The 26,913-nt window shown below is 39.6% G+C and overlaps 1 protein-coding gene across 4 annotated transcripts in view; it reads right to left on the bottom strand.

Annotated features, from left to right (window-relative positions):
* LOC121329132 (ephrin type-B receptor 2) overlaps nt 1–26,913 on the bottom strand; it is a 111,382-nt gene that overhangs the window by 31,506 nt on the left and 52,963 nt on the right. For all 4 annotated transcript variants that reach the window (XM_041274510.1, XM_041274511.1, XM_041274512.1 and 1 more), the window contains exon 3: nt 21,590–22,274. In XM_041274510.1, the coding sequence (XP_041130444.1) occupies nt 21,590–22,274 (685 nt within the window). The remainder of the gene's footprint in view (nt 1–21,589; nt 22,275–26,913) is intronic.

The following is a 26,913-nucleotide window of genomic DNA, read 5'->3' as shown; positions in this document are numbered from 1 at the left end:
TTTAGATTATAAATGACTTGTATTGGTAATATCAGAGTATTATCCTGAAGAAACTATGAACAGACCACATTACCAGAAATGCCAAACAGGGGTGTCATTTGCTATAGGGCAGGGTGGGCAATTGCCTCCCTCAAACTTTTTTTTTTTTTTTTTTTTTTAATTTAGTAGTCGCCAGTTTGTTTTTGTATTTTCTCCCAATTTCGAATATCCAATTATTTTTAGGCTCAGCTCACCGCTACCATCCCCGCACTGACTCGGGAGTGGTGAACATGAACACACGCTGTCCTCTGAAGCGTCTGCCGTCAGCCGACCTCTTCTTTTCACACTGCAGACTCACCATGAAGCCACCTCAGAGCTACACTTTCGGAGGACAATGCAGCTCTGGGCAGCTTACAGGCAAGCCTGCAGGCACCCGGTCAGACTACAGGGGTTGCTGGTGCCCAGTGAGCTGAGGACGACCTAAGCCCCCCCAAGTTGCGCTCAGCCAATTATGTAGAATAAGAGTCAGTAGTTGAGAGATCATAGAGAGATCATTTATGTTCTTGCCCTGCCACTCTACCTCCCAGTCCATCAGCTCTTTACACTTGGTCACACTGCTTCCCAGTTCTTCAGCTCTAGCCACTTGGCCACACTGCATCATAGTCCCTCAATTCTAACCACTAGCCACACTGCATACTACTAAGCCCCTTTTACTTATGCAGAGAGAGTGGGACTTTGGTGTCAGTGCTGTGCCTGTCTTCTCCTTAATCCCAGCATCCCCAAGAGGAATCCGTTCATTTTGGCAAAGCGGAACTAAAACTGGGAAGCATTCTGAAATTAAATTAGAGCCCCGACATTGGCAGCTAATTCAATAAAGGCAGTGTGAAAGCAATTAGAGACAACTGGCATTCCCATTACCCTGGATGCAGGCAGAAATTAGATATTCATTCCCTCGCAGTGTCTTTCCTCCAATGTAATTAGTTACCCACGATATATAATAGCTTCTGTTAGTGAAAAAAGGTCCTGTCTTTTAAAAGGGAGTAAATGTCTTGGGGTCAACAGTTTATTGTTTGCACTTGCACACCATGTCACAAACACTGGGGTCAATGAAATGGGGTCTATCCATTTTGTTCCATTTGATTAAAGAGGCCATTGTAGAACAACTGCATGGGGCATGGGTTAAATATTATACTGTAAATAAGGGTTAGTGCAATGTTAACTGTCAAATCAGCATTGAATGTTGTAGAAAATATGTTTAAAATGAATTAGGTGCTGCTGATGAGCTGACAGTACCCCCTCTAAAGCCACATCCTGGGCTGCTAGATGAAAGACTGTGTCAGGTGAATGCATGATCAGGAGATTAATCTGAGATGCATGTGGCATCTGCAAAATTGGTCGGTTGGTCTGCTGGGACAGGCACAGGATATTGAAACCTTGTGGAGATAAAGACGACGGGCTTCATCCAGCACCGCACTGCTTTTCTGGCAAAAGGCTCAAGTTAATTTATTTTCATTAGGGGCAATAGAAAAGCTTGTGCCAGCCAAGTTAGACTTGCTGCTACAACTGTGGCCAAAAGTTTTGCATCACCTAGAATTTAAGTCTTGAGCCATATTTAAAAAAAACTTTTTAAAATTTGTGTCAGTTTTTCGTTAAGTATGTGGAAAACTAAAAAGTTGTATGCAATTCAACATGTTAACGTAACATTATTCAGCAGGTTTCATTTGACTTTATGAAGCAAAATTAGTTAATTCTATAGGGCGATGAAAAACAGCTGCAGACATGCAGGACTTTTAAAAGACTGCTGGTCCTTTAGCTTTCACTGGGACTTAATTCATCTCTGTACTGACCCTAGTAGTAGACAGTAGACAGCAGGTAGTTTTGACTGTGGTTATTTTTGCTGTTTTTCACACACACGTGTTCTATATAAACACGTGTGTGTGTGTGTGTGTGTGTGTGTGTATATATATATATATATATATTACATACACACACATGTAACTATTTTCATATTGACAGGTTTGGATTTTTCATTTTCTTTAAAATGTAATTTATCACGCTAATAAAATGATTATGACAAAGCTATGAACATTTAACTTCAGAAAGATATCAACCACGTAAAATCTGGTCATTATCCATTTACATTTGCACTGCACTTTGACACTCAAAAATGAACAGCACCCACTCTCTTCATAGGGTCACCCACTGGGGTTTGAGGCCAGCTTGACCATCGTCATTAAATAATTGCTGCTTTACCTCTCTTTCAATCTTTATTCCAGCAAGTCTGAAACGGTTCTTCATTTATTTTATTGCAAACATGTAAGTAGTTTAACAGAGAAGCAACCAGAGCCACAACCTCCAATATAATATTCTTTATTAAGTGTTTTGAGATATTTTAATCTCATGATATTTTCCAATATTCAGTACTGTGCACATTTATGAGAACCCCCCATTGCTTCTGTAAAATTGTCAAAATAGGCAAATTAGTGATTGTCTAATTTAACTGATGACTTTAACAGGCCACACATGCAATTCATGTAAAATAGTAAGAGAAAAGGAACACATAGCCACACATGGTAAAATGCATGAGACTTTTTAGAACGTGTTTAATAGGCCTAATTAAAGCACAAAGTGGTTTAACATTTTCATACACGAGTGGCTATTGTTTTTATATCACGGACCAAACACTGAAATTCTCACACCCAGAGATTTTCATGCAGGTAGTATATAAAGGACATAAATGACAAACCTTGAGGTGTTCTAATAAATTTGCACAAAATGTAATTCCTCACCAAAATGACCCTTTATGCGTTATATTACAAAGGCATTATATCTGTCATTGTTTCTGCGTTGATGCACATGCAGCAGGACTAAACAGAGGGTTTCAGTCTCCAGTCTTGTCATTGCCTCACCTTTTCACAGGCACTTCAGTCACCTCCACACTGTGTGTTAAAATATACTCAGCCCTGAATTCACAGGGTCCCTTTATAGGAGTGAAATACCCATCACAGATCAGACTTCTCTTATTTTTATTACAACTATGCTATCTGTGCAAAAAGACCTTAATAATTCATAAAATTTAGCAGGCACTTCTTTGGACAGCCTGCTGGAGAGTTCAAGGGCCAATCAGGTTGGAAGCTGATCTGTACTCGAGGACCCCCAGGAGAATCCTGCAGCAGATGGCTGGGGGTGACTCCGTTCACCGTGGCAACACAAAAACAAATATTAATCTCTATTTAAAACAAGCCTGTCAACTTGCAATTGCTGCCGCATATTGATAAGCATGGTAATGAGTTTAAAACTGGGATCAGTGACTAAATGGCAGTGAATAGGTTTCACTGAGAACAAAATATGTTTCAAAAGCCACACGTAGCCAGTGATGACAGTCGTTTTGATTGTTCATAAGCAAATACTAGGTCAATGAGCTGGGGGAGCTAACACATTCATCCACTGTAACCTTAGCATTGCCCCCTCCCCTTTTATTTAGATCTTTTTTTTTTTAAAGAAAGTAACAGTGAGTGATATTTTTCCAACTCTACAGATAAAAGAATATAGCTATGGCCAAAAGTTTTTCCTAACCCTATAGAATAAACTAATCTTCCTTCATAAAGTCGAAATGAAACCTGTTGAATAATGTCACGTTAACATACTGAATTACATACCGCCTTGTAGTACTGACAAAAAATGAAAAAATGTGACACTTCCACATCAAATACAGTACTATAGACTTTTGCAATATCATTGTGTGGTTTATTTTATTACATGATATTAAATACAATGTCTAAATTGTGTTCAATCCTAATATTCTAGGTGATGCAAAAGTTTTGGGCCACAGCTGTACAATTGCTTTCTGGTACATCATCACTTCCTGTGTTATGCATCACATGATCTGACTGTAGTGCAACAATTGGAGCGAAACTGAAATACTACAGTTATTTGATACCAGGAAGAGTCTTCAAATCCCATACTCAAAGTTTCAAAAACAAGCAAAAGATCTCCACCACAAAAAGGAGTCCAGTGATAATGTTGCTAATGCTAAGATGAGAAATTGATTTTAAAATCATGGGCATAACCTTTAAGTTATTGCCATAAAATACAAAAATCTTGCATGGATTGCATCCACAACACTCAATGGTAAATGTCGTAATACGAAAAGTATTGACAAAAACCTCTACTCGAAACTTCGGTCATAATGGGGTTGTTTTGTTTTTTTATGGGCTGCAATGTGAATCAGGCAGCAGTGCAGTTAAAAAGAGATACAGTATTATCTGTAGCATATGTATGGAATCACAGTGAGAACATTTTAATATTCTGACATATCAATGGTATCTAAATGGCACGAACACACTATACACCCAGCTAATCCATTTCAGGACGGCCGTCTCATGACCACTGTGCAATATTCTCACTGAAGGCTCATACAGGATTTTCAGTGTTTTTGTCTAGGAGTTGGGCAGATGGCCAGTTATTCATTACATTGCACTCAAACAAAGCGGGCCAGTTGCAATAATGCAATAACATACATGTAATTGCATATTATAGAGCTCATTTCATTCTGTATGCGTAAGGGCGCCCCTTTCCCTCCCTACAGACAGAACACACCTGTCAATCACTCTTCCCCAAGAGACGTGGTTGACAGGAGATCACCAGTGGATTTTATCAATCAAATACAGAGGAGTTGGACATTTTTTATAAGGGGTGTTTTTGTTTTCTTCACACACCACCAACCAAAGTTCACAATAACATTTTGGTGAGTCAAAATCTCTTCTTTTTCATTTTGCTGTCGTAATTCTTTGCTATGAGAACTGTCACAACACTATAAGCCACTGTTCCATGTCTCGGTTCACTTCCTGTGCGGCAGGTATTAGAATTCCACATTAGCGGTAAGGGAACAGGAAGTGTTGGTTATAGTATTGTTATTAGTAATGATAATCTTTATTTTTATATAGCGCCTTTTATAGTGGACCACCATCACAAAGCGCTTTACAAGATATGAGACTAGGGTGTGTGAACTATGCATCAGCTTCACTTACAACTATGTCTCACCCAAAAGACAGAGCACAAGGAGGTTAAGTGACTTGCTCAGGGTCGCACAATGAGTCAGTGGCTGAGCTGGGATTTGAACTGGGTACCTCCTGGTTACAAGGCTGTATCTTTAACCACTGGACCACACAGCCTCCATGTAAAGCTTCGCCTAATTTGAAAATTAAGTTTGGAAAATTAAACCAAGCCTTATGCAGGATAGAGTGGAGAGCTTTACATTTAATTTCATCCAAACAAGAATCCAGACAAGAGCGATGGTGAGCTCAAAACTATGACCTTTTGGGTCAAGCCCCCAAGCTCCCCAGGGTTTAAGGGACAGGTCGACTGGCAGTCGCATCCACAGCAGCTGCTTAGAGTGGCGTTTAATTGATGGATTGATAATTTCAAAAGAAATTAAACTCAAAAGGCAGGGGAGGGATGGGGGTTGCCGGTAGCAAACAACAACATTTTAAACACAGTTGGTGAGCATGTTAGGGTCCCTATCCCGTACTACCCCCCTCCCTCTCCTACGCCCCCCAGGGAAATGCCAAATGAGAGTTGGAATATCACATTCACAAGCTCTGCCACAGATCCGTGCCCTTCTTTGGCGTAAACTTATTAAAGATTAAATCAATTCTAGGATTTAATGGGACTGCTGGGAATGAAAGCTTAACCCCGGCCTTTCCCCACTTTGTAACTCCTGCATGAAAAGTAAAAATCTGTTGCCACCGCATAACAAAAACAGCTACGTTTAAACTGCGGTGAAAACTCAAAATTGATGGCGTTTACAGATTGCTGTTTAGCAGTGCAGCAAAGCCATTTTAGTTAAACAAGAACTTTAAGGTACTTTTCTATGTAAACGCCGTTTTGATCAAAGACTCTTCTGTAGCATATGTATGGAATCACAGTGAGAACATTTTAATATTCTGACATATCAATGGTATCTAAATGGCACGAACACACTATAAACCCAGCTAATCCATTTCAGGACGGCCGTCTCATGACCACTGTGCAATATTCTCAATGGGCTGCTGGAATCCAACCTGTTCAATCAGAAACATTTAACTGGTTCCCGATTCTTCTCACAATGTTCAGCATTTTGATTGGTTCAGCTGTCCTACCTGCTCGCTCCGGCAGTTTCAGAAGGATGGGACAGGTTTATGAATATGCATGACAATGCCCGTATAATTACAACATCCGCTTTACAGACCCCCTCCCACCCCCACCCAGAACAAAGACGTAATGGGCTGTGTTAAACCCTACACCCTGTTCAGTTACATTTTAAGACTTTAATAAAAGAAAATGGTTGGCTATTCATTAAACATGTGGTCATGAGGATAGCAACACTTGTAGTAGGAAGGTGATAGATAAATTAATTCAATATTTTTTACTTTGGTTTCCCTTGGAATGGTGTATGGTGGGGCTGTCTAATGGATTGAGCTCCACAATGTGGTTCTTTTGAAGTATCACATTCAAGGTTTCTAATGGGTTTGGAAAGCCTACAAGGACCATCTGTATTCCTAGGTTATGAATAAGCAGATACTGTCAAAATACATGATGTTTAAACATGCAAGGGTTAATGAGCACAAATCTACTGAAGCAGAGCTGAGTGTAATTGCAGCAGTTTTTTAATAAACTTACTCCTTGGTAAATCGACATGGCTTTTTTTAATTTATTTTTTTTAGCTCAGCATTAAAAATATCTATAAAACCCCCCACCTTACTCCATGCTCCTAACCCAGCTAAAGTCATGCAATACTGCTTGTGTTGGGCTTAATTTGCCCTAATCGATGCAAATTGAATTGTGCAGCCTCTTAAAAACAGGCCCTAGGGGTCAGCGAAATGAAGCACTCTGCTTGTATTAGCAAGGTTTAGGCCAAAAAAAAAGGGCATGGGGGATGACGAGCTAGGCTGTGTTGTCATGGAAACCTAGTGGGGGAGCTGCAGGCTTCCCCCTCTCATGGTCTGGGTTTATTAAGGATGTCAATAACATACATACACAGAGTACTGACACAAATCACAGTACGGAAACAACAATGATTTACAGAAACCGGGGGTGGCAATTGTATTGTGGACGAGTATCTATTCTGAGGTATTTGGTAAGTGAAGGGTCTGGGGAAAAATTATACAATGCCAACCCCTAGTCTTGCTGTAAAGCAGATGTTGTTTCCATAATTTGCATAGTAATTGTATATCCATATCTCCCACCACAGCCTACTGTAAATAAACAGATCAGTATCATAAAAGGTACAGAGGATAGGCATGTAAATACAGTAGTGTGCACATGTATTAGAACACCCCACTGCTTATGTAGTTTTGATTTGTTGTGCAAATTTGTTGTGGAATTGAAAAACTTGGACAATTGTCCAAGGTAAATTGGTGATTGTCTAATTTAATTGATTACTTTTATCCCCGATTACTGACTGAAAATTTTAATTCACACAGAGAGGTTTTCATGCAGGTAGTCATATATAAAGGGTATACATGACAAATCTTGAGGTTTTCTAATCCACTGCACAAGACTGTATCTATAAATGTAAATGTGGTAACTTCCATGCCTCTGCATATTCCTAGAGTCTAACACTCTCACTGATGTGGGCATTTTTCTGTAGGTTTCATCACAGTTGGATTTCTCCAGATACAGGTAATGTAAGTGTGCATAGGAAGAGTCAAAACTGTTGATAAAGGCTGCTTTGTAGAAAACTTTCTTAAGCCCTTAAGTATAGTGTAGTTAACTATGGTAAAAGCATATCTCAGTGAGCAGTATCAAGAAAGAACTGTAAAACGCAGTTAAGCATAGCAACCATGCATGGTGTAAGCGGAAAGCGCTATCAAAATACTGCAAAATCTACCTTGTTAAACTTCTGTGCAATTGCAGTATTTCATAAAGTATGCCTGCAGTAGTTACGTCCAGATTTTAACATTAGAAGGATAGACTTTCTGTAATTGGACACAGATAAATAAGACAAGATGCATTCTTAGTGAGTGATGCTAGCATATGATTACAGGATTTTAAGATTTCCATTACATAAAGTAGGCCTATCTTTGTTATTCTGAAAGATTGGCAAAAAAGATTGTAGGGATGCAGTCATCTGCCATAACACTGTCAACAGGTGTACACTAAACAATACCAGGTCATCTTTCAGTTTCATTCATGAAACTGAATTTATATATGGAAGCTCTCGCCAAATACCCACTTTCAGGCATCTGAGATAAACTGACTTGCAACAGGGAGATGCTGTTTTATATATAACAGTGTGTGTGTGTGTGTATATATATATATATATATATATATATATATATATATATATATATATATATATATATATATATATATATATATATATATATATATATCAGGGATGCCATTTACAGCACACATGAATCAATTACTTTGATGGACAAGACAACCCATTCACGTAAAGAGAAAATGTGGTCTGTTTTAAAGGTCTAAACATTGTCTGATCTTAATTCCGCCACCCTTCAAATTTCTAAACCTGATTGCACAATATTAAATATCAAGTTAGCGAGTGCTGTTATTTAGATCCACCACTGGCTAGATCATTAAAATAGACTAGGATGGGAAAAACATTGCAGGGGTGCAAAGAAGATGGGAGCCAGTTAGGTTGAATCATAGAAAAAAAAAATTAATCCCTTAGAATCATTCTGTATGACCACAATCAAAAATAATTAATAGCTATAGTTTGAATAACAAGTAAGACTGTCCCATGAAAACTAGACCACCACATTTCTAAAAAAAAGTGTCACACAGAGGTCCCTGAGTGGCCCACCTGGTAGAAGCACAGCCATGTGGTGCGCAAGGTGAGTCATACAGCGCAGGTTCACGTCCTAGCTGAGCAAAGTAAGCTGCTCTTCGCTGGAGACTTTGAAGGGAGCTTCGCATTTGGCCCTGGCGCTCCCGTAGTTTAGGGAGGCAAAACTGACAGGGACTGTTTCTCCTTATCGTGCTACAGCAAACCCTGTTAGCCAGGCACCCGTCAGCTAAAAAGGCAGACATCTTCAGCGTTGGCTTTTGTGTTCCAGTGGTCGGCAGCTCACTGACATCCACTCTTGAGTTCCTGGGTGAAAGCTGTCTTGGTTGTGGGATCGGAGGACATTCGAAGAAACTTTGGGTCTCCAGAGCCATGTGGGGAATTGATGCGGTGAGAGGAAGAGTGACTTGGCATTCCAAACTGGGAGAAAATTGAGGATAATCGGACATACTAAATACGCCTTTTTGTAATTTAAGACAACTGCTAAGTACAATCTGCAACTCTGATGTACTGCATCAGTTTACCCAATTCACCAAACCGGAGACCCGCGTGGTCTTGTTTTAGATGTAATTAATCTGATCCGTAACGTATCGCTCCCCGTTTCAGCTCAGGTGAGTGAAGGTGACAAGCTATCAGCAGAAGTTAAACCACAGCGCTTTTTATTTGTTTTACCTGTAATATGAGAGATAGATACATGAAATTATAGACAAAATACAACACCTAAAAAAAATAACACTTGGTTGCTTGACAAGCAAGACCAGATTAAACCTGAACAGCACAGTACTGAGTTAGAATATCCCAATATATTTAGAAATATAGTGCTCAAACTTTTAAGGGATGTTTTTATAAGTGTTATTTTATTAAACATTGTTTAGGTCAAACACACAAGTACGCATTTGTTTTGCCTTGAGTGGTGTAATGTTTTGTTTTTACAGAGTTTGAGGTAAGTTTTGTTTTGTTTTTTTCAACAGGGCAAATGCTAATACCAGGTTTTGGCAATTCTGAGAATGCATTGGCATGTTTTAAGCCCACACTCCTATACCTGGAAATACGAATTCAGATACAGAAAAGGGATATGATGCGAGTCTGAGTGTCAGAAGATTGAGTCAGAGCATTGTTGTGTGTTTGGATAGATTCTACTTCTTAGTTTCAGTTGTTACTTGTATGAGCTATCTTACATACATAGTCAAGTTGACTGTCTGGTTTTCGAAAGGTCTCAAACTTGACGTACAAGGCCTAGTTCAAAGCCTGGCATACTTTTTCTTTCTCTCTCTCTCTCTCTCTCTCTCTCTCTCTCTCTCTCTCTCTCTCTCTCTCTCTCTCTCTCTCTCTCTCTCTCTCTCTCTCTCTCTCTCTCTCTCTCGCAGCTGGCGAGCCTTGCCAAAGAGATCTGGACCTCTGCCCAGTCATGCTGTTGCCACGGCGATGGGCTGAAGAGGTCCCGATGAGATGATCTTGAGTCACTTGCTAGGAATGAGAGTGTCAGTCAACAAGTGGATGAGAGCTCATGAGGAAAACAAACAAACAGACTGGGAGTCCATTCATTACTGCGGGTCGGGAAGCTGCCATTGCACAGCAGTGGGGAATAACACTGGGAGGAAAGTGTGAGAAAGCCAGACAGGGCAAAGCGTTTGCCAGAATAGCCCCACCAATGACATGAAACAAAGTGGAAAAGACTGAAGCTATCATAAAAACTTCACACATGTAGTCGAATGGTCTTCAACCTTCTAAAAGAAAATAAAAAAATAAAAAAAACAGATTTGAATACAATTCTAATACTACTGTATTACCGCGACGAATGTTTGAAATACTATTTTGTCCAGACTTTATTTTCACTTTTTTTATGAGTTTAATGAGTTGTGGCATTATAAACGGGCATCAACTTAATCAAACATGTGGATATACAGCTTCAAACTATATTTTACAACTTCTTTAAATGTCCCCTTGACTTTTGATGTTCACTGTCATTCCAAGCGTTTCTGCAGCAGCTGTTCTAGTTGGTTAACAGCTAGGTTGATATAACTTTGAACATGCCATTATATTCTATACATACTTGACGGAACCATATCATTATGACAGATCATTTTCTCTGCTTGGTATTTGTTTTAATTGTTGTGTATTTGGAATATTAAGAAATATAAGGGAAACCCAAATGAAGAAGATGGTGCATCTCATTAGGGCCGAGAATATTTTAAAATAAATGTTCCCAGATGGAATTGGAATTGCAATGTTAATGTGGTGCTGTTGTCTTACAGACATGCTAAAGTGTTGTAGGGAGATAAACCTAAGAATTGTGTGCTGCCAACTGTTAGCAATGTTCTAATTAGGGTAATTAACTATAAATTAAACTGTGAATTCAACACCCAACACACCAGTGAAGGTGAGGGAATTTCTCATTTAGGTGTCTTTGATAGGTGTTTAATTATCCTTCACAGTCAGTGTGTGTGTGTGTCTGGTGGGGGGGGGGGTGCACATGTGTAGTTGCAAGCAGTTAAAAAGGGAATCTCTAGCATATCCCTTAAGGAAGCAAAAAATAAAACAAAGATGCTGTCATATAATTTATCCTCATTTTGTATCTTACTATTAAAACGTTTTTTACAATGAAATATATGGTAAAGAACCCTATTCACAACTGTTTAAGGAATGTTCTCTTAAAACCCATTTTTGATTAATTTAATCGATCTTAGTGTTATGAAAGCTTTACTAGTGTTTTACAGTGGGGTTATTAGTCTATTCTCATTTTTCAAAGCACCGTTTAACCTAAGAGAACATTTTTAACACTATTCAAGAAACAGTCCTGAAAATAGTCTTAACATTTTGGAATTAGCACGTACAGCTATAACATAAATATTCATGTGGGTTCACTGTCTTCTACATAAGACTGAAAACCCAGTATGATGCCAATCAGAAACCAAGTATAGTTTCACTAAAATATTTTAGAAAAGGAAAATGACCTTATATAATAAATAACATTCAGAAATGGTCTGATTAAAGTCTATAATGTCTTTGCCTGTGCCACCTCTTTTGTAAGCAACACAGAATGGTCTCAAATAAATGTAAAGGGAATTATTACCTTTAGATGAGTTTAGTGAAGTCAATTAACACATGTTTCAGCTAATGCCGTATTCTGTGTCATATGACAATACAAAGTCTACTGTTAGTCTGTCTTGTCAGTTTGTAATTATCAATAAACATCCACATGTAATCTATACAGTATAGGTTACAGTACTGTGAAACTGATGATGCACAAACAATTGAAACGGGGCAGCCTTTTTCAAGATTTAGTACCCCAAAAAATCAAACACAAAAGTTGAACGGTTTCAGAATCTGTCAATACGACTAACGATTTCCCAAGAATGAGTCATTCCAACATCAGTTCTAACAGAAATAGATCAAAGGAACAAGCAAATTCAGCACAGTACTACAAAGCGATAGTTGTATTATTTCTGTTGTGCCGGGGGGGGAACGTAGGTAACCACAGTACAAAGTACATGTAATTGATCCCTTAACAAAAAACTGCACAAAAGCTTCTGTGAGATGATACCCAGGGCTATCTGTGCTCTGACTAGAGATGGTCATGCTTCTGTATAACTGGTTACCTCACAAGAGTGCAATCACTCAACAAGATCAAAATGGGATTCCTTGTGACGTTGATTATGGGAATCTTAAGTTATGTTTAAATGATTTATTCCCTCATAATATGTGTTCTCAGTCATCATTTATTACTGTTTCTGCACTCTGAGCAAGTCTGAGGAAGGTGGACTTTCTGTAGCAAGGCCTGTATAGATATGACCACTAGGTATATATACGGACAACCTTTTTTCCTGCTGTCAAGGAATCGTCTCTTTACACCTGCTGAACCTTTGTTGCCAAGCTACTGAACCTGGGAGGCAAGGTCCAGTCAGAATAGTATCTGTCTGGCCTTGTTCCAAAGGAACAGATGTTATGAACTCAGAATTGGGCAGTTGCTGGTATTTAGGTGGCAGGTGGCTGACGTTCTTTGTAGTAAACAAATGGTTGGCAAGTAGTACATTAACTTTAGTAACAAAACTGAGATGTGTTTGAACTGTGGGACAGCTATATGTCTAATGCAATTGTCATGCAAGGTCATCTCAATGACTATCTGTACGCTGGTTGGCTGAAAAGTCCTTGAACATTGCATATGATTATATAAATGGTAGAATGGTGCCACAGTGGTAAAATGTTTATATTTTGTTCACCCAATGGTATGACGTTAATATGAACAAACAGTACAATCTACTGGTTTGTTGTAGTAACATTGTATAATATCAGAAACAGACAATGTTCTACAGTATCAGGAGCACTGTGTAGTTTCAAATCTATTGCGTTGAAATTGCTGGTAATTCTGTAAATGGTTCGGCTAGGGTTTCACTTGCATTATAATGGCACCCCAATGTTATTTTAGTTCAAGAAAATACATATTACAAATTTGGAGAAATGATGGCATACAATTAGCAGCAGAACTGCCTGAGAGCATTTCATTTTCTTTGGCTTTTGAAAGACTTTCTATGACTGAATGGTAGTTCATTTAGAGCAGAGTTGGTGACCCTGGCATGCTAAAATGTTGCCACACAATGTCAGCTGGCATGGAGATGAAATAAAATAGTTCTGCTTCACAGCCAGCCAACCCCCTTCCTCGCTCACAGCTTCCAAAAGCATTTCCTAACGACTTCAATAGAGACGGCTGGCCTGGGTGGGCCGCTTTGCACTGTACCAGTCACAACACGTCAGCTGCACAAAGGCATTAATATGCTGTTCATCCCGTCTTTATTGCAAACAGTGGTAGGTGGTAAATGGCTTTGGTAGTGGTAGTCTGGTGCCTGCAAAATCTTATTCATTCCGTCTGAGCAGAACTCTGTAAGCTGTCTTTAAGGCTGCCTCCTTCCCTCTCCAACGAGTATAATTAAAAAAAGCAGAGCCATGTACTATAATTCACTGCCACATAGAAGAAGGGGACTAAGATGCTTTAAAATGGAGGCTCTTTTCAATTCAAGCATACAGCTCACGCACAAATGCAAGTGTGAACTGCATTATTTAGAGAATACCACAAGAGCAAACTGAGGCTAAAATGAGACACGAGAACCCCATGTATGGTGTGTTATATTTCTACCTATTTCTATTTTAATGTTTGATATAACCCTTTGCAACTTATGTTTGTTGATGGGTTGGGTTTGGCCTTCTCTATTCAGGTTCAGATGCTGACCTGAAGTCTGGTGCGTCTATAGACTGTGCCAACAAGACAGTGCCAGCTTGTTATTCCTGGCAAATGCTACAGCTCCCAACTGCACACACTGGACATGAGCGCCGGGCATCTGCAAGCCTGTCTTCCAGTCTGAGGACTACCAGTGTGTGGGGTCAGCTGTGCCAAGCAATGGCAGCCAATGCCAAAGCAATCTGGCACCATTGCAGGAGGCTGGACGTGGAGGTATGGAAGAGACACCATGCGGCAAGCATCTGCCTCGCACCGAGGTGCCCTGACCTGTGAGTTATGAGTGTGCTGAACTGGTGCTAGTGCTGGCCGAGTCTGTAGAAATGCCTGTCATGAGTCTGTTTGTCTGGTTTGTGGAATTTGGTTTTAAAATTCCCTGCCTGTTTATTCCTGCTGAAATTTCTGTTGGAATCCATCGGTGTCACCCTTTTCCCTACTTCCACTACACAAGGCCATTGCACAACAGATTATTTTCTGATTTTATCTTGCACACCAAGTCCAGAATTGCCTGACGAGACAAGAGTAATGCATTGATTTTGAAATCAAAATCATTTCTCTTCAATCTGATTTTCCTTGTTCTAAAAACGACAGTGACCAACAATATTCACTGTAAGAGACACCTGACATTCATACAATATAACAATGGAGTTGTTATCCAAGATGCAAAGAGTTTGGAAAAATATTGGATAACGCTGAATATGATACTTTATGACTATATTTGCCAAGCCATTACTGTGGAGTTGGGCATTAAATCATGAAGCAATATGAACCTATCGAAATATATATTGTGTGCAGTATAGATGATAGTAAGTATTATATACATAACATGTATTATATACATATTATTTCAATTATAGTAGACACAACATTTGTCATCTTTCTTCTGCATGCTTGTGTATGTTAACCAATCTGGTGTGTAATGAACTTGAAGCACGTCATTAGGGATAATGGATGATAAATGACGTGCAATGGCCTTAACAGTACTGTAGTTAAATGGGAAGTTCCAAAAACACTAAAATAAATAAAATACTCAAATTTTATTGGTGGTCAAAAACTTCACAAACTCCGCACTGCTAATCAGGCTGTTGAGCCCTGCTGTTTCACGTTGCAGTGGTTTTTCTGTTCGGTTCTATGTTATGACAATGGAACCATTTATCTATATATCCCTGAACCTGGATACCAGTAACCCAATGTAAGAACTATGATAGCTGCTGGAAAGGCTGTGTGCGAGCCGCTTCGAGAGAATGCATCGAGCCTGCTGTGTGGACACTACATGTCGCGTGCCAAGCAGCCAAGTGGAAAGGAAACGTTGGAGGACTTAGACAATAAATAATTTAGGACATCTGTGTAAAATGAATGGGATTGAAGTAGAGCTGGAATACTTCAACAAGAGCCTTAGGCTTGTAGCAGGCTCCACTGTTGGGACAAATGTGCAATACGTGTTCCAAATCCATTTCCATTGCTGGTTATGCTAATGGTTCTGCTAGCATTTTCTTCAGGCTAGGATTATAATGCTAACCAATGGTAATTCCTGTAATGATTTGCTCAAATCTTTACTTTCTCTCTAGATGTTCACTTGGATTGGTAATATCCTGCACAGCAGGCCAGCTAGAGTCTTTAGACTAACCCCTGCCATTTAAGCAGAGAAAGTGTAGTGTAAAATATACCCAAAATAAACTTTGTAAAATTCAATGACAAATATTTAGACAGTAAGTCTTTCTCAATGTCTTCAACGAAGGATGTAAAAAAAACCACACCACATGTATTGATTTTACCAGTTCCTGAGGAAAGGCTTAAGCATCATGAAACATCTCATCACTTCATCTTCGCTGTCTCTCCCCCTGCACACCCCTCTTTCTCACTCAGTCTCTAGTCTCCCCTCTGTCTCACTGCTTCTGGTACAAACAGTATAATCTGATCTCTCACCTCAGTCTCACACCTCCTCTCTGTCTCCACCCAGCCTCCTGGGGACCATCGCTATCCTATGAATGAGTGAGGTATATACAATCCTACACTCCGGTTCAGGGGTGGGGTGGAATGCCCTGTGAATAACTTACAGGTTCCCCAGACCGCCTGGAGATATCAGGCTACTGCAGGCCTCAGAGACCCTTGCTCCTCATGGGCTGTCTGAGTAATGCTCCATCGCGCAGGGGCAGTACAGCAGGACAGCAACTCTGTCACAGTGCATATGAGAGCATGTTTCTCCATGATAGAAGGCTATTGTCTACAAGTATGAATAGGAAACAGAGAAAGAGTATGGCTTACATTTTCACCTATGGGAAAACCTTCCCCGTCAAAGTAAATAGGGCTGTGTGGAAAACTGTGTTTTTGACCTAACATTTATTCAGCAAAGCAGCAGAATTGAACATACATCCTAGGTTTTTTGTGCCCAGTTAGCCAACACGTTCACTCCCCCAAGAAACCGCCAATCAATTATGTCAGAACTCAGACATCTCAAGCTGGCCGCTGTTTGTAAATTGAATGAGTGAGCGAGACACCTGGCTCCCATCAAGGAGATTTTCCTGTAGCATATTCCTGGATGTACAGGGATTTATGGGCAGGGATTACATTTTAATCCTGGCTTCTCAGGGTTAGAAAAGGACATGTATGATGGAATAATTGGTAAGCCTTGTAAATAATGCTCTAAGTAAAAACAACAATAGAGAGAGATAGATCATTATTTAAAAAGCTTACTGTCTGTTCCAATATAAATGTCCTTCAGTAATATGATATTAAAGAGGCATGAAATGAAATATTACGAAACTGATATGTGTTCTCTCTCTTGCAGCGCTAAGAGGGGAAGCTCTCATGATGCCAGCACATTTTCGCCATGTAGCCATTTCCTATTTCCCTCACTTTCTAACAGCACTAAATTCCCATGCACCACAGTTAAACAAACCTCTCACAGTTTACCGTAATGAAATGGTTAAATCTCTCTCTCTCTCTCTCTCTCTCTCTCTCTCTCTCTCTCTCTTTTTTTTTTCTTGCCATTTTTTTGGGGGTTTTTTGTTGAACACACAGGGACAAGTCAGAAGTAATTAAAGACCCTGAACATTGGGGGAAATGCATGTTTATCCCGCCTGAAATAGAGTCAACATCACTGGTATCAATTAATACCTTGAGGAATGTCCTTCTTAAACATTGACACGATCGGGCATCCCTGAAATGAGAGCTGCAATCTTCTCCTGGAATCTGTTGTTAATTCGAGGAGGGCACCCTTCAGGGCTAAAACACTGCTGGGTAAGGGTAAAGGTTTCCAAAGGTTTACATCCATCAAGTACCAGACATGTTGGATCAGATTCATATCCAGCAACTGACTTGGCCAGGGTAACACTGAGATTCCTCCACTCTCTTTCCACTGGGTGACTGGACATGCTCTGGATGATGGTGCACCATCATTCAGAAACATAGTATTCTCCAGAGGTCCTGTAGTCAACACCTGGGTGTATCAGGTTGCTAACCACACACCACCACCTATTTAGCAGGTACAACAGATGAAATGCACAAATAATATATTAGGGGTGGGGCTTTTCTGCCACATTTATGTCCCATTGTCGAGATAATATGTGTTAGGGAAGCCAACTATTACTATATATTTTATACACAAGCCTATGTATATAATATTAGGTATTTAATTCTGTGTTTAATAGATTTATGTCACCAGTGCTGTCTGATTCCCAGGCGTCCACCCCTTACTAACTCAACCTGTTTTGTTTTCAGTCTCTTCCTTGATGAGTAGTCTGAATTAAAAAAAAAAGAAAAAAAAACATTAATTTTTCAAACAAAGCCTTTTTTAAAAAAAGAGAAACTGAATCCATTTGAAGGCAAACTTGGATAATCAGCCTCCTTGTAGCCTCCCCCACCAACCTTGCACGCGCTCTGATATCATTTTCAGAGGTTTCTTAATAAAAAATGAATGACAAACAAGGCGTACATACATCAACTCAGACATGAAGGGAAAGCCCATGTTCCCTAGTGGATCACAGGCAGACGCAGGTTTAATAAATTGCCCTCTTCCTGACGTGACGAAGCTGGCAAGTCTCATCTGCTTTAGACACTTCAAAGAGATCAGCGCACAAGGCTTAGTTCTCATTAACTATTTTACCTTGGCTTTCGCCAGCTTTCATGGGGTTAAGCAAGGTGGGGCTTAATCAGTTCTCGGATGGGAGATTTCCAATGGGAATCAGGCGGTGCAGTGCATTAACTGTTGCTGATGTCACAATAGTAGGGGGGTATCGATGAATCCTGATACTTTCTTTACATGGTATAACGTATCGTAATAGAGGAATGGATCTTTGTTATCGTGATACAAGACCAAAAGCACAACATAGTTTATTGTACAGCTATGACCAAAAGTTTTGCATCACCTAAAATTTTAGGATTAAGACATACTGTATTCCTTCAAATTTACGACACACTTTTTAAAACAATTTTTTGATTCTCAAAAATAGCCGCCGTCTTAAATTCGAGTACAGTATAGTGATGCGTGTATTATAATCGGCAACAAAAGACGTGACTACCCAAATACACAAGCAGCAACGTGACTGACTGACTGCCGAGAAAAGGCCTAAATGTTACTGCCCAATCTCGAATCATCCATGACATTCAGGCAGCCATTTTCAAAGAAGCGTCATTAGCTTCGGGAGGAGCTTTTACAATTTCAGCATTCCAGCTTGGACAGATCGGAAATGCTTATCAGACCCCCATATGCCAAACGATAGCAAAGTTCACAAATTGGGAGAAAAACAGCTGTGAGTAATCATGATTGGAAAAGAGAAGCAGCACATAACTGTAATGCTCTGTGTGATAGTAGATGGCCGCAAACTGCCTCCATATGCGTAATTGAGGTTGTATTTTCGTGAATGCATATTTATTTGAGGTTTTATTTTTTCCTCAAATTGAGGGTGGGAAATGTGGGCTGCCTCTTAAATTTGAGTCTAGCAAAGCCATATTTCATGTTTGTGAAATGTCACACTTTAAAAGTGTTGTCAGTTTTTTGTTAAGTATATGGAAAACTACAAAGCTGTATGTAATTCAACATGTTAACGTAGCATTATTCAGCAGGTTTCGTTCAACTTTTTGAAGCAAAATGTGTTAATTCTATAGGGCGATGCAAAACTTTTGGCCATAGCTGTAGACTGAGAATGGCCCAAGGGAGAAAGTAGAACTGATGGGCTTGTAAGAGCAAAGACCAGTTAGTGAACAGAGCTGCTTTAATGAAAGGAGGTAATGTGCCCACTTATGTGCCTTCCTAAATATGTGTTAGACAATCTACAGCTGGATAGGATAGTGTGGTATTACTGCATGGTGAAATTTTGCAGGGGAGCTACAACATGCTGTGCAATATTTGCAGAGAAGAGACAGGGTCTCCCATCTCCCTCATTAATTAAACACAATGCAAATATTTAAATTTTAGCTGGCACTTCTTCACCAACCGAATGGCGCGCTGCGTCACAAGTGCTTACGGCAAAGCACATCCCTACTGTCTTGGCATTCCTGCACTTGAGATGAGAAGTACAGTGTGAGTTTGTTTTATGCCACTGCTCAATCTGTCACTGGAGAGCTCTCTGTTTCCAGGGGCTACATATTTCTTCATTTGTTTGACTATATGAAGCACAGAACCATTTGCAAGACAATAAGCCGTCACCTTCTGTAGCAATTGAATCACCTGCCATAATGCTGTCAATAGAGGTGCTCAATACTGCAGTACGGGTGCATGTTACGTATGCTTCCTTTGTACAAATATTGGGACTGATGTAGAAATGCATATGTTATGAAAGTATGCAAATAGCATCCCGATATGTATCATGTAATATACAGTATAAAAGCTGCATCTCTTCTGTTGTCTCTATTTCTGTTTCAATGGCCAAAATAGCACATTTGGCAGACTTTGATAATGGGCTGGGCAGACACTCTGCAGCAACTTTTAAGATTGCAAACCATCTATAGACCCAAACAAAGACATCTATATAATAATCAATGATTAAGAAATGTGATGACCATTTTACAATACAATCTGTTCAGTTATTCAAACCATTAGGTCTACTGGAATTGATTTATTACGTAATCTAGGTTCTGGATCTAGAGCAATGAATGGCAGAAGCAGGATTCCTTGTGACAGATGGAATGCTTAATGCAATCTGCAATACTAAGATCAGCTGTTGTACATCAATTCCTTTGCTATCCCTCAAGCATGCCAGTCCATGTATAATAGTGACTCAATAGGCTAGCAAGGGGCTGTTGTTGTTTATGTTTATTTAACCAATTACACACACACACACACACACACATATATATATAGTGAACAGGCTGGCCGTAATTTGGGTTCTTGCCCCTTTAAGAACGTGACCCAGAGAAGAAAACTTTGTTTTTAGCGCTTACGCGCACTTTAATTCAAAACACAAATCAAACAAACAAAAACAAACAAACACCTAGCTCCCTCGGAGCACTCACTAAACATATTCAGGTCCCTGACTAACGCACAGGACAGCTAAGCTGTTTACTTGACATATAACACCAAAGCAAAACACTTTAATACACTTGTTTAGAAAACCAAACGTAGGTTTCAAACAGACCTTGATGCCTTTCAGTCGGGCTCTACACTCCACAGCAGCTTTGAGCAGACTGGCGCTTCCCTTTTATATCATGCTCCTGGCTCTAATTTTTAATAATTGCCAGGTGCAGGTGATAATTAACCATTTAACAATTAAATTAAACAATTAGCTTGGCAGGGAGGCTTTTTAACCCCATCCCTGCCATAAAACAAACATCCTTATGATTTGCAGGCCCTGTGTCCTGCTACATCTGTTACTATATATATATATATATATATATATATATATATATATATATATATATATATATATATATATATATATATATATTACAGTAATAACAGCAGTAAAATAAAAAATACTCTCTCCCAACCACGGCCAAAGTTATGCTCTAGCCCATGATGTTAAAGCACACAGCTATAGCTGAAAGTTTTACATCACCCTATAGAATTAACTAATTTTGCTTCATAAACTTGAAAGAAACGTGAACATATTGAATTACACACCACTTAGTAGTTTTCCATATATTTAACGGAAAACTGACAAAAACTGAAATATGTGACATTTCGGAATCTACTATGACATACTGTATTGTTTTTATGGTTTTTATGGCTTGCAGTTTCTTTGATTACATGATGTTAAATAAAATATATAAATTATGTTCATGTCATTTTTTTAATTATGTCTCAATTCTAAAATTCTAGGTGATGCAAAACTTTTGGCCATAGCTGTACGGTATTATACCTCTAGAGGGCCCGGTTAAGTCCACTCAACCCGTTTGTTATCTGGACAGGTTTTTTACTTCCAGAAGTAAAGGACATGTGGCTGACTGTGCCACATATCCCTCCAAGGAATGCAAGCTTTCTATAAAACACACTGCAGCTGAACCCATTTTGCTTCGGTCACCTGTCACTTGCCTATTTAAAAAAAAAATACTATAACACACAGCTGCAGGCAGAAGAGATAGCTTTCATGATGAATGAAGAAATTATGCAATGAAGAAGGTCAGCCAGACAGCCAGCCTTTCAACCTTACCTTTGCATATCGTCCCGTTCTCCACCGACTCATGCCCAGCTTTGCACATGCAGCGCCCAATCGGCACCATCCACTCCCCGTCCCCGTTGCAGTAGAGCTTGATGGGCACGTCCACTTCCTCGCCATTGGGCACGCAGACTCCCCGCGCCGCCACCAATGAGGTACTCTCAGCCCCTGAGAGGGTCTCCTGGAAGATGGCACCATTGGTGATGATCCGCGGGCACTTGCGGTAAAAAACCCGGACGGCAATCAAGGACATGCAGCTCCCGTAGTCCTGAAAGGCCAGGTAGAATCCGTTCCGGGAGACCGGGCCAAAGCTGCGGACCTCAGTGTTGATCTTCATGACCCGACCGCCCAGGTCTACCTGAGAGAAGCTCTCGTCGGCCGCTATGGTGTCCACCTTGATCCAAGGGTTCTCCATCCAGGCTGGCGAGACCTTGTTGGCTGAGTCCGAGTCTGACTCGTAGTAGTACAGGTTGAAGGTCTCCTTGCAGGAGCCTGGGACATTTGGTATGCTGCTGCAGTCCCGCACCGAGAACTTCATCTCCACGTGGATGCGCTGAGCGCCCCGTCTCTTGATGTACTTGGTGCGCACCCAGTTGTTCTGGTTGGACTCAAAGACGTTGCACACTTGGTAGGTGCGGATTGTGTTCATGTTCTCATCGTAGCCGCTCACCTCTTCCCACTGTTGGAGAAAGAAAAAGAGAAACTGGGTATTAGCAGGGTGATAGCATTACCAAAAGGATAGCTGCTTGTGGTCAGAACTAAATGGTTCTTGAATACTATTGAAGAACCATACGCTCATGCATACTGTAGTAGTATTAGGAATATCACATATTGTACTATGATCTGCATATTGTATGTAATGATAGGTAACGTGATTTTAGGCTATTACAACCCTAGTTCTTAAGCTTTTTTAAACACCTATATTAACATTACACTAAAGTGGCACTGCTTGCCTTTGATGTTCATCCATAACTTCAAACATTCAGACACAGATTCTAATGTAAAACTAAAAGACACTAAGGCAATTAGACAAACTTTTCATATTAGGCCTTTGCTGCAGTACAGTAAAGATGTGCATGGTAAAAAAAGTTTATCAAAGCCAGATAGATACACAGCAAACTGAAAAATTGCTGTGGAAATGTATTTACAAAACAAAAAAAAATAAATAATGGTTAAGCGTTTTATTTTTCCAACCAAAAGTGATCTTGTAACTTTAAATACTCATGACTGGTTTCACAGACCCTGCTTAGCATTAATCCTGGACTTGTAATGTTTCCTGTGAAACCATATTATATTATATTGTATTAGTACTGTTCTAAAAGGAACACTTTGGATGAGTTTGCCATTTAAAATTAAATATTTTGACAGAAACACTTCCCAGTGAATAGTTTGTCAAAACTAACTTTCAACTTTAAAAGACACTGAAAAAGACGTCTTGTTGAGTCATTTGTCATTGAATTTAAGAATTTATTTTTTATTTTCTTTCCGTATTTTGAAATGTAGCACTATTCAGTGTATAACACTGTAGTTAACTATTTGTTTATTTTTAAAGTTTGGATTTAACAAAGCTGTAGACCACCCAGTGTTGGCTTAACAGGGACTTGAAGTTCATGCCATTGTGTCAACCAGTCCCTTTAAAACTCTTGTGGTGAAACCTGCTGACCTGGAACTCACTGGAGTCCTCTAGAGCTGAAAGACAGAGGCTATTGACCACAGGATAAGCGACAACCTTGACCTCTGCGCTACCCTCTACCCCCTCCTCACTAAAGAAAGGCTATACAGCAGACTACATGTGGGTCTCACCTCCACTTCCCTCCTCCTTTGCTTCACTCCTCATTTCACAGCTGACAATCCTTCAAATTAGTCCTCACTTAACAAGGGTTTTGACAGGAAAGCTGGGAAGTCAACCCCTAATTAAAAAACATTACATATATTTGTGTAACAACTTTCCTGGATTAATTAGTACAGCCTTTATTTCCACGGAAAAACAAAGCTCACAAAAGCAATTCGGTCATGCAAAGGCTCATTCATAGAGTTTGGTTTTGTTTTGCACGCCATAACAGCCAATTCTTCTTCTTTTTTTTTTTTTTTTTAAAGTGTAAGCAAATTAACGACATTCCTTTATATGGGATTTTTGGATTCCAGGTTAATTATTTATTTGTTTCGGTCTGATCAAAGGGTTTGTTGAGTGTGAGTACAGGGGTAGTGGTTTGGTTTGACCTCTCGGGGAAAAAAAACGCACTTTGCTACAAACTAAACAAGTTCAGGAGCTTGCTTTTCCAAAAGCTAGAGCTTTTGACAGATTAAATTAAATGCAAAAAAAACCACGAATTAATGAAAGGAAAGAAAAACCCCAAACAGAGTTCTCGAGCCCATGGGCCCCCTTTTGTCACGCAAAGGCTTTCCCAACGTGCTTTCATCTGAGGCAGTGGAGGGAACCAAATGAAGGATAATAAGGGGCCAGCAATCAAGCGCTAAGTGTGAAATTAAAAGAAACGTCTTCATTTTCACAGTTTCTTTTTTTTTCCCGCTCGGTCATGTGTTTTAAATGTACTGGGATTGGGGGGGGGGGTTAAGCCTTCCTTGATGAAGTAGCAGTGAATTCCTGGGAAATAAGGCTTTAACACAGAGATGCGCAATGACCTTGAATTTTCTTTTAATTGGGGAATGTGGGTTTAGATTCGGTGGGGCAGTTGGACTCAGGCTCTTGTGTTTGCAGGATTCATATTCTGTATTAACGAAATATATAAGGTCCTACTGTATGTGTAACAGACAAATACATACAGTGTATATTACATCTAATATTATAGTTCGGGGGGGGGGTTACCTGTTTTACCCCACTCAGATGTGTCCCTGAATAGAAAAGCTTCCTTTGTAAATGATTTTAAAATAAGCAGTGGTACCCCCAAAAGTTAACCATTTACTATTAACACAAGATTCTGTGGGATATTTGTTCCCTCATTTTACCCTTAAAAATGGGTTTTTGGTGACAGCTAAGAACTGGTGCGGACCATTGCAGAAATATAACGTTTTAAATGTTTCTACTAACAAAACTAAGTACTGAATGCAAATTAGACTTTTAATGCCACAATTAACGTTTTACATGAAAGTACACAGTGCTTAATAAAAATCCATATTATTACGGGTCTTTGTGCTGAGTACTGCCTCGGTGGATTAAAGACTCTTAAACTGTTTTTAACAAACGCACAACACAAATTAAAGCAGCACTCAAGTGAGGTGGCCTGCTATGTGTATGAATAGGGAGTTTCTTCTGGGAAGCTTTCATTGTTTTTGGTGGGGGTTGAAGAAATCTGACTAGGCAAGCCAAGGCATTTTTTAATCCACTCCCAAGCCGAGCTAGATAAGAAGTTTGCCAAAAATTTCAGGGCAAGAACACACACCTGCAATTTCAGGGCAAGAACACCCAACCGCTATTCCAGGTGGGTGTTCTATAATACAAGCTACAATGTTAGCCATTTCTGCTAATGCTTTCTTCAGTTAAGAACTATATGTGATGACATTCTTTATATCAAGTAAGAAGGGCCCCTCCCTGCAGTGGTTAAGAGTGAACAACATCATTCTCAGTATTCTCTTAACGGTAGATGATTAGGAATAATATTTAAAAAAAAAAACTGCACTCAAAATGATCGCAAACATCTGAAAACAGTTAAGAAAACAAAATTTGAAGCTATTTGATCTTTAGGCTGCGGACTGGATAGGAACATACAATAATTATTCAAATCAGGCCATGGAAGCTCAGAGAGCAAGTCAGGATGAGAGCTTGTGAATTACACACAATTCCTTTGAAGTCTTTGAATTAGTGCTGCAATGATTCCACTATTAATTAGCTTCAGCCTTTTGGTTCATTTGGTGTCGCCATCAGTGATTAGAAACAGAGTGTTTAGATTTTTTGTTTAATTAAAACAGAATGGTCGTATCTAAAATCATTGTATGCTATAGAATGCATGTGACTTACAGAATCTTCCATCTTTGAATCCAGGAGCTGTTTAGACTAGTGGTCATTATTAAAGTGAGAGCTGAGAATGGAGTGTTTAAACTGGAGCGCCTTATTACTACAGACTGCTCAGCCAATCAGAGTGCAAATATTTCCTTCTACATTCCATGACACATCACGGAGAAACCCATACATCAACCCTGCTCCTTTCATTTTTTACCATGCTGTATTCTTCTCCATATCAGCATGGTAGACATCACCTGCTTTAAAAAAAATCATACCTGAGGCACCTTTTACAATTCAAAGGCCATTCAAAACTGTGACATCACAATCGACCAAGTACCTCAGCCACTTAACGGTATTCTCTTCAGCAACCTTTTCAATGCAACTGACAATGAACTAAACAGAGGTTGTGATTAGAAAACATGTTAAATAATAAAGCAATATATACTAGGATGCTGAGCATCTGTGTACGGGTTACATCGATACTTGTGGTTTCACCTCGGTCCGTTCATTTCTACTAGTGCCGACATTCCACTACACAGACATTTGTTATCCTACAGCACTGTATTAAGGTGCAGGGTAATGATGGTGCTGGAGAGCTGAGAATGGAGTCATCATTATTACGGGGGATGGTGTCTCCGAACAAATAAATAATTTCCTCAGCAAGCCATTGCTAAAAGCGCCCTGGAGAGCTTTCCCCAATCTATAGCACACTGGGACATCCGTCTGAGTTACTAAAGCAAGGGCTCATTCCTAGGGGGTACATGGTGTGATGGACAACAAGTTTCAGCAGCTCACCACTGTGCTGGCAGCCAAATATTCATTCAGATACAGCCCTGGCAGGCAAAGCCGCAGAGTTAATTCCTGCAGCTGACTCACACAAGAGTCTGAACAATTCAATTCATAATTCATCGACAGAGTGTTAATCTGTTTTCTGTATCTATTATGCAGCCATTTTGTTCACAAATAACCTTTTGCTGCACCAAAATATGTTTAATTTATCATTTTGTTGTATTACACAGCGACGCCCTGCTACCAGACCATAGGATTACATTTTAATTACGGTTCTACTATCCTTCCAAGTACCAAATAACAGTAATTATGGTAGCTGTGTACAATTATTTAATGCTAACACTGCAGAAACATAATTTCCCTCCATCACAGTGTTTGTTTGATTTGGTGCTTCTTAAAAGCATAGAGGGACGGTCACTGAGCCTAATACAGTAAGCATTTAAACCATTTGTGTAAACAGTCGCCTACCACTTTAAAATGTGGTTTTAAATTCAGAAATTTAAAAATGCTATAAAATGACCAATTATAATCAATGTAGATATACAGAAGGTCTGCACTGAAAATAAAC

The sequence above is a fragment of the Polyodon spathula genome, chromosome 16, assembly GCF_017654505.1.
Source record: "Polyodon spathula isolate WHYD16114869_AA chromosome 16, ASM1765450v1, whole genome shotgun sequence".
NCBI classification, from domain to species: Eukaryota; Metazoa; Chordata; class Actinopteri; order Acipenseriformes; family Polyodontidae; genus Polyodon; species Polyodon spathula.
The sequence above is the reverse complement of the archived record's forward strand: the minus strand, read 5'-3'. Positions and strand labels throughout refer to the sequence as shown.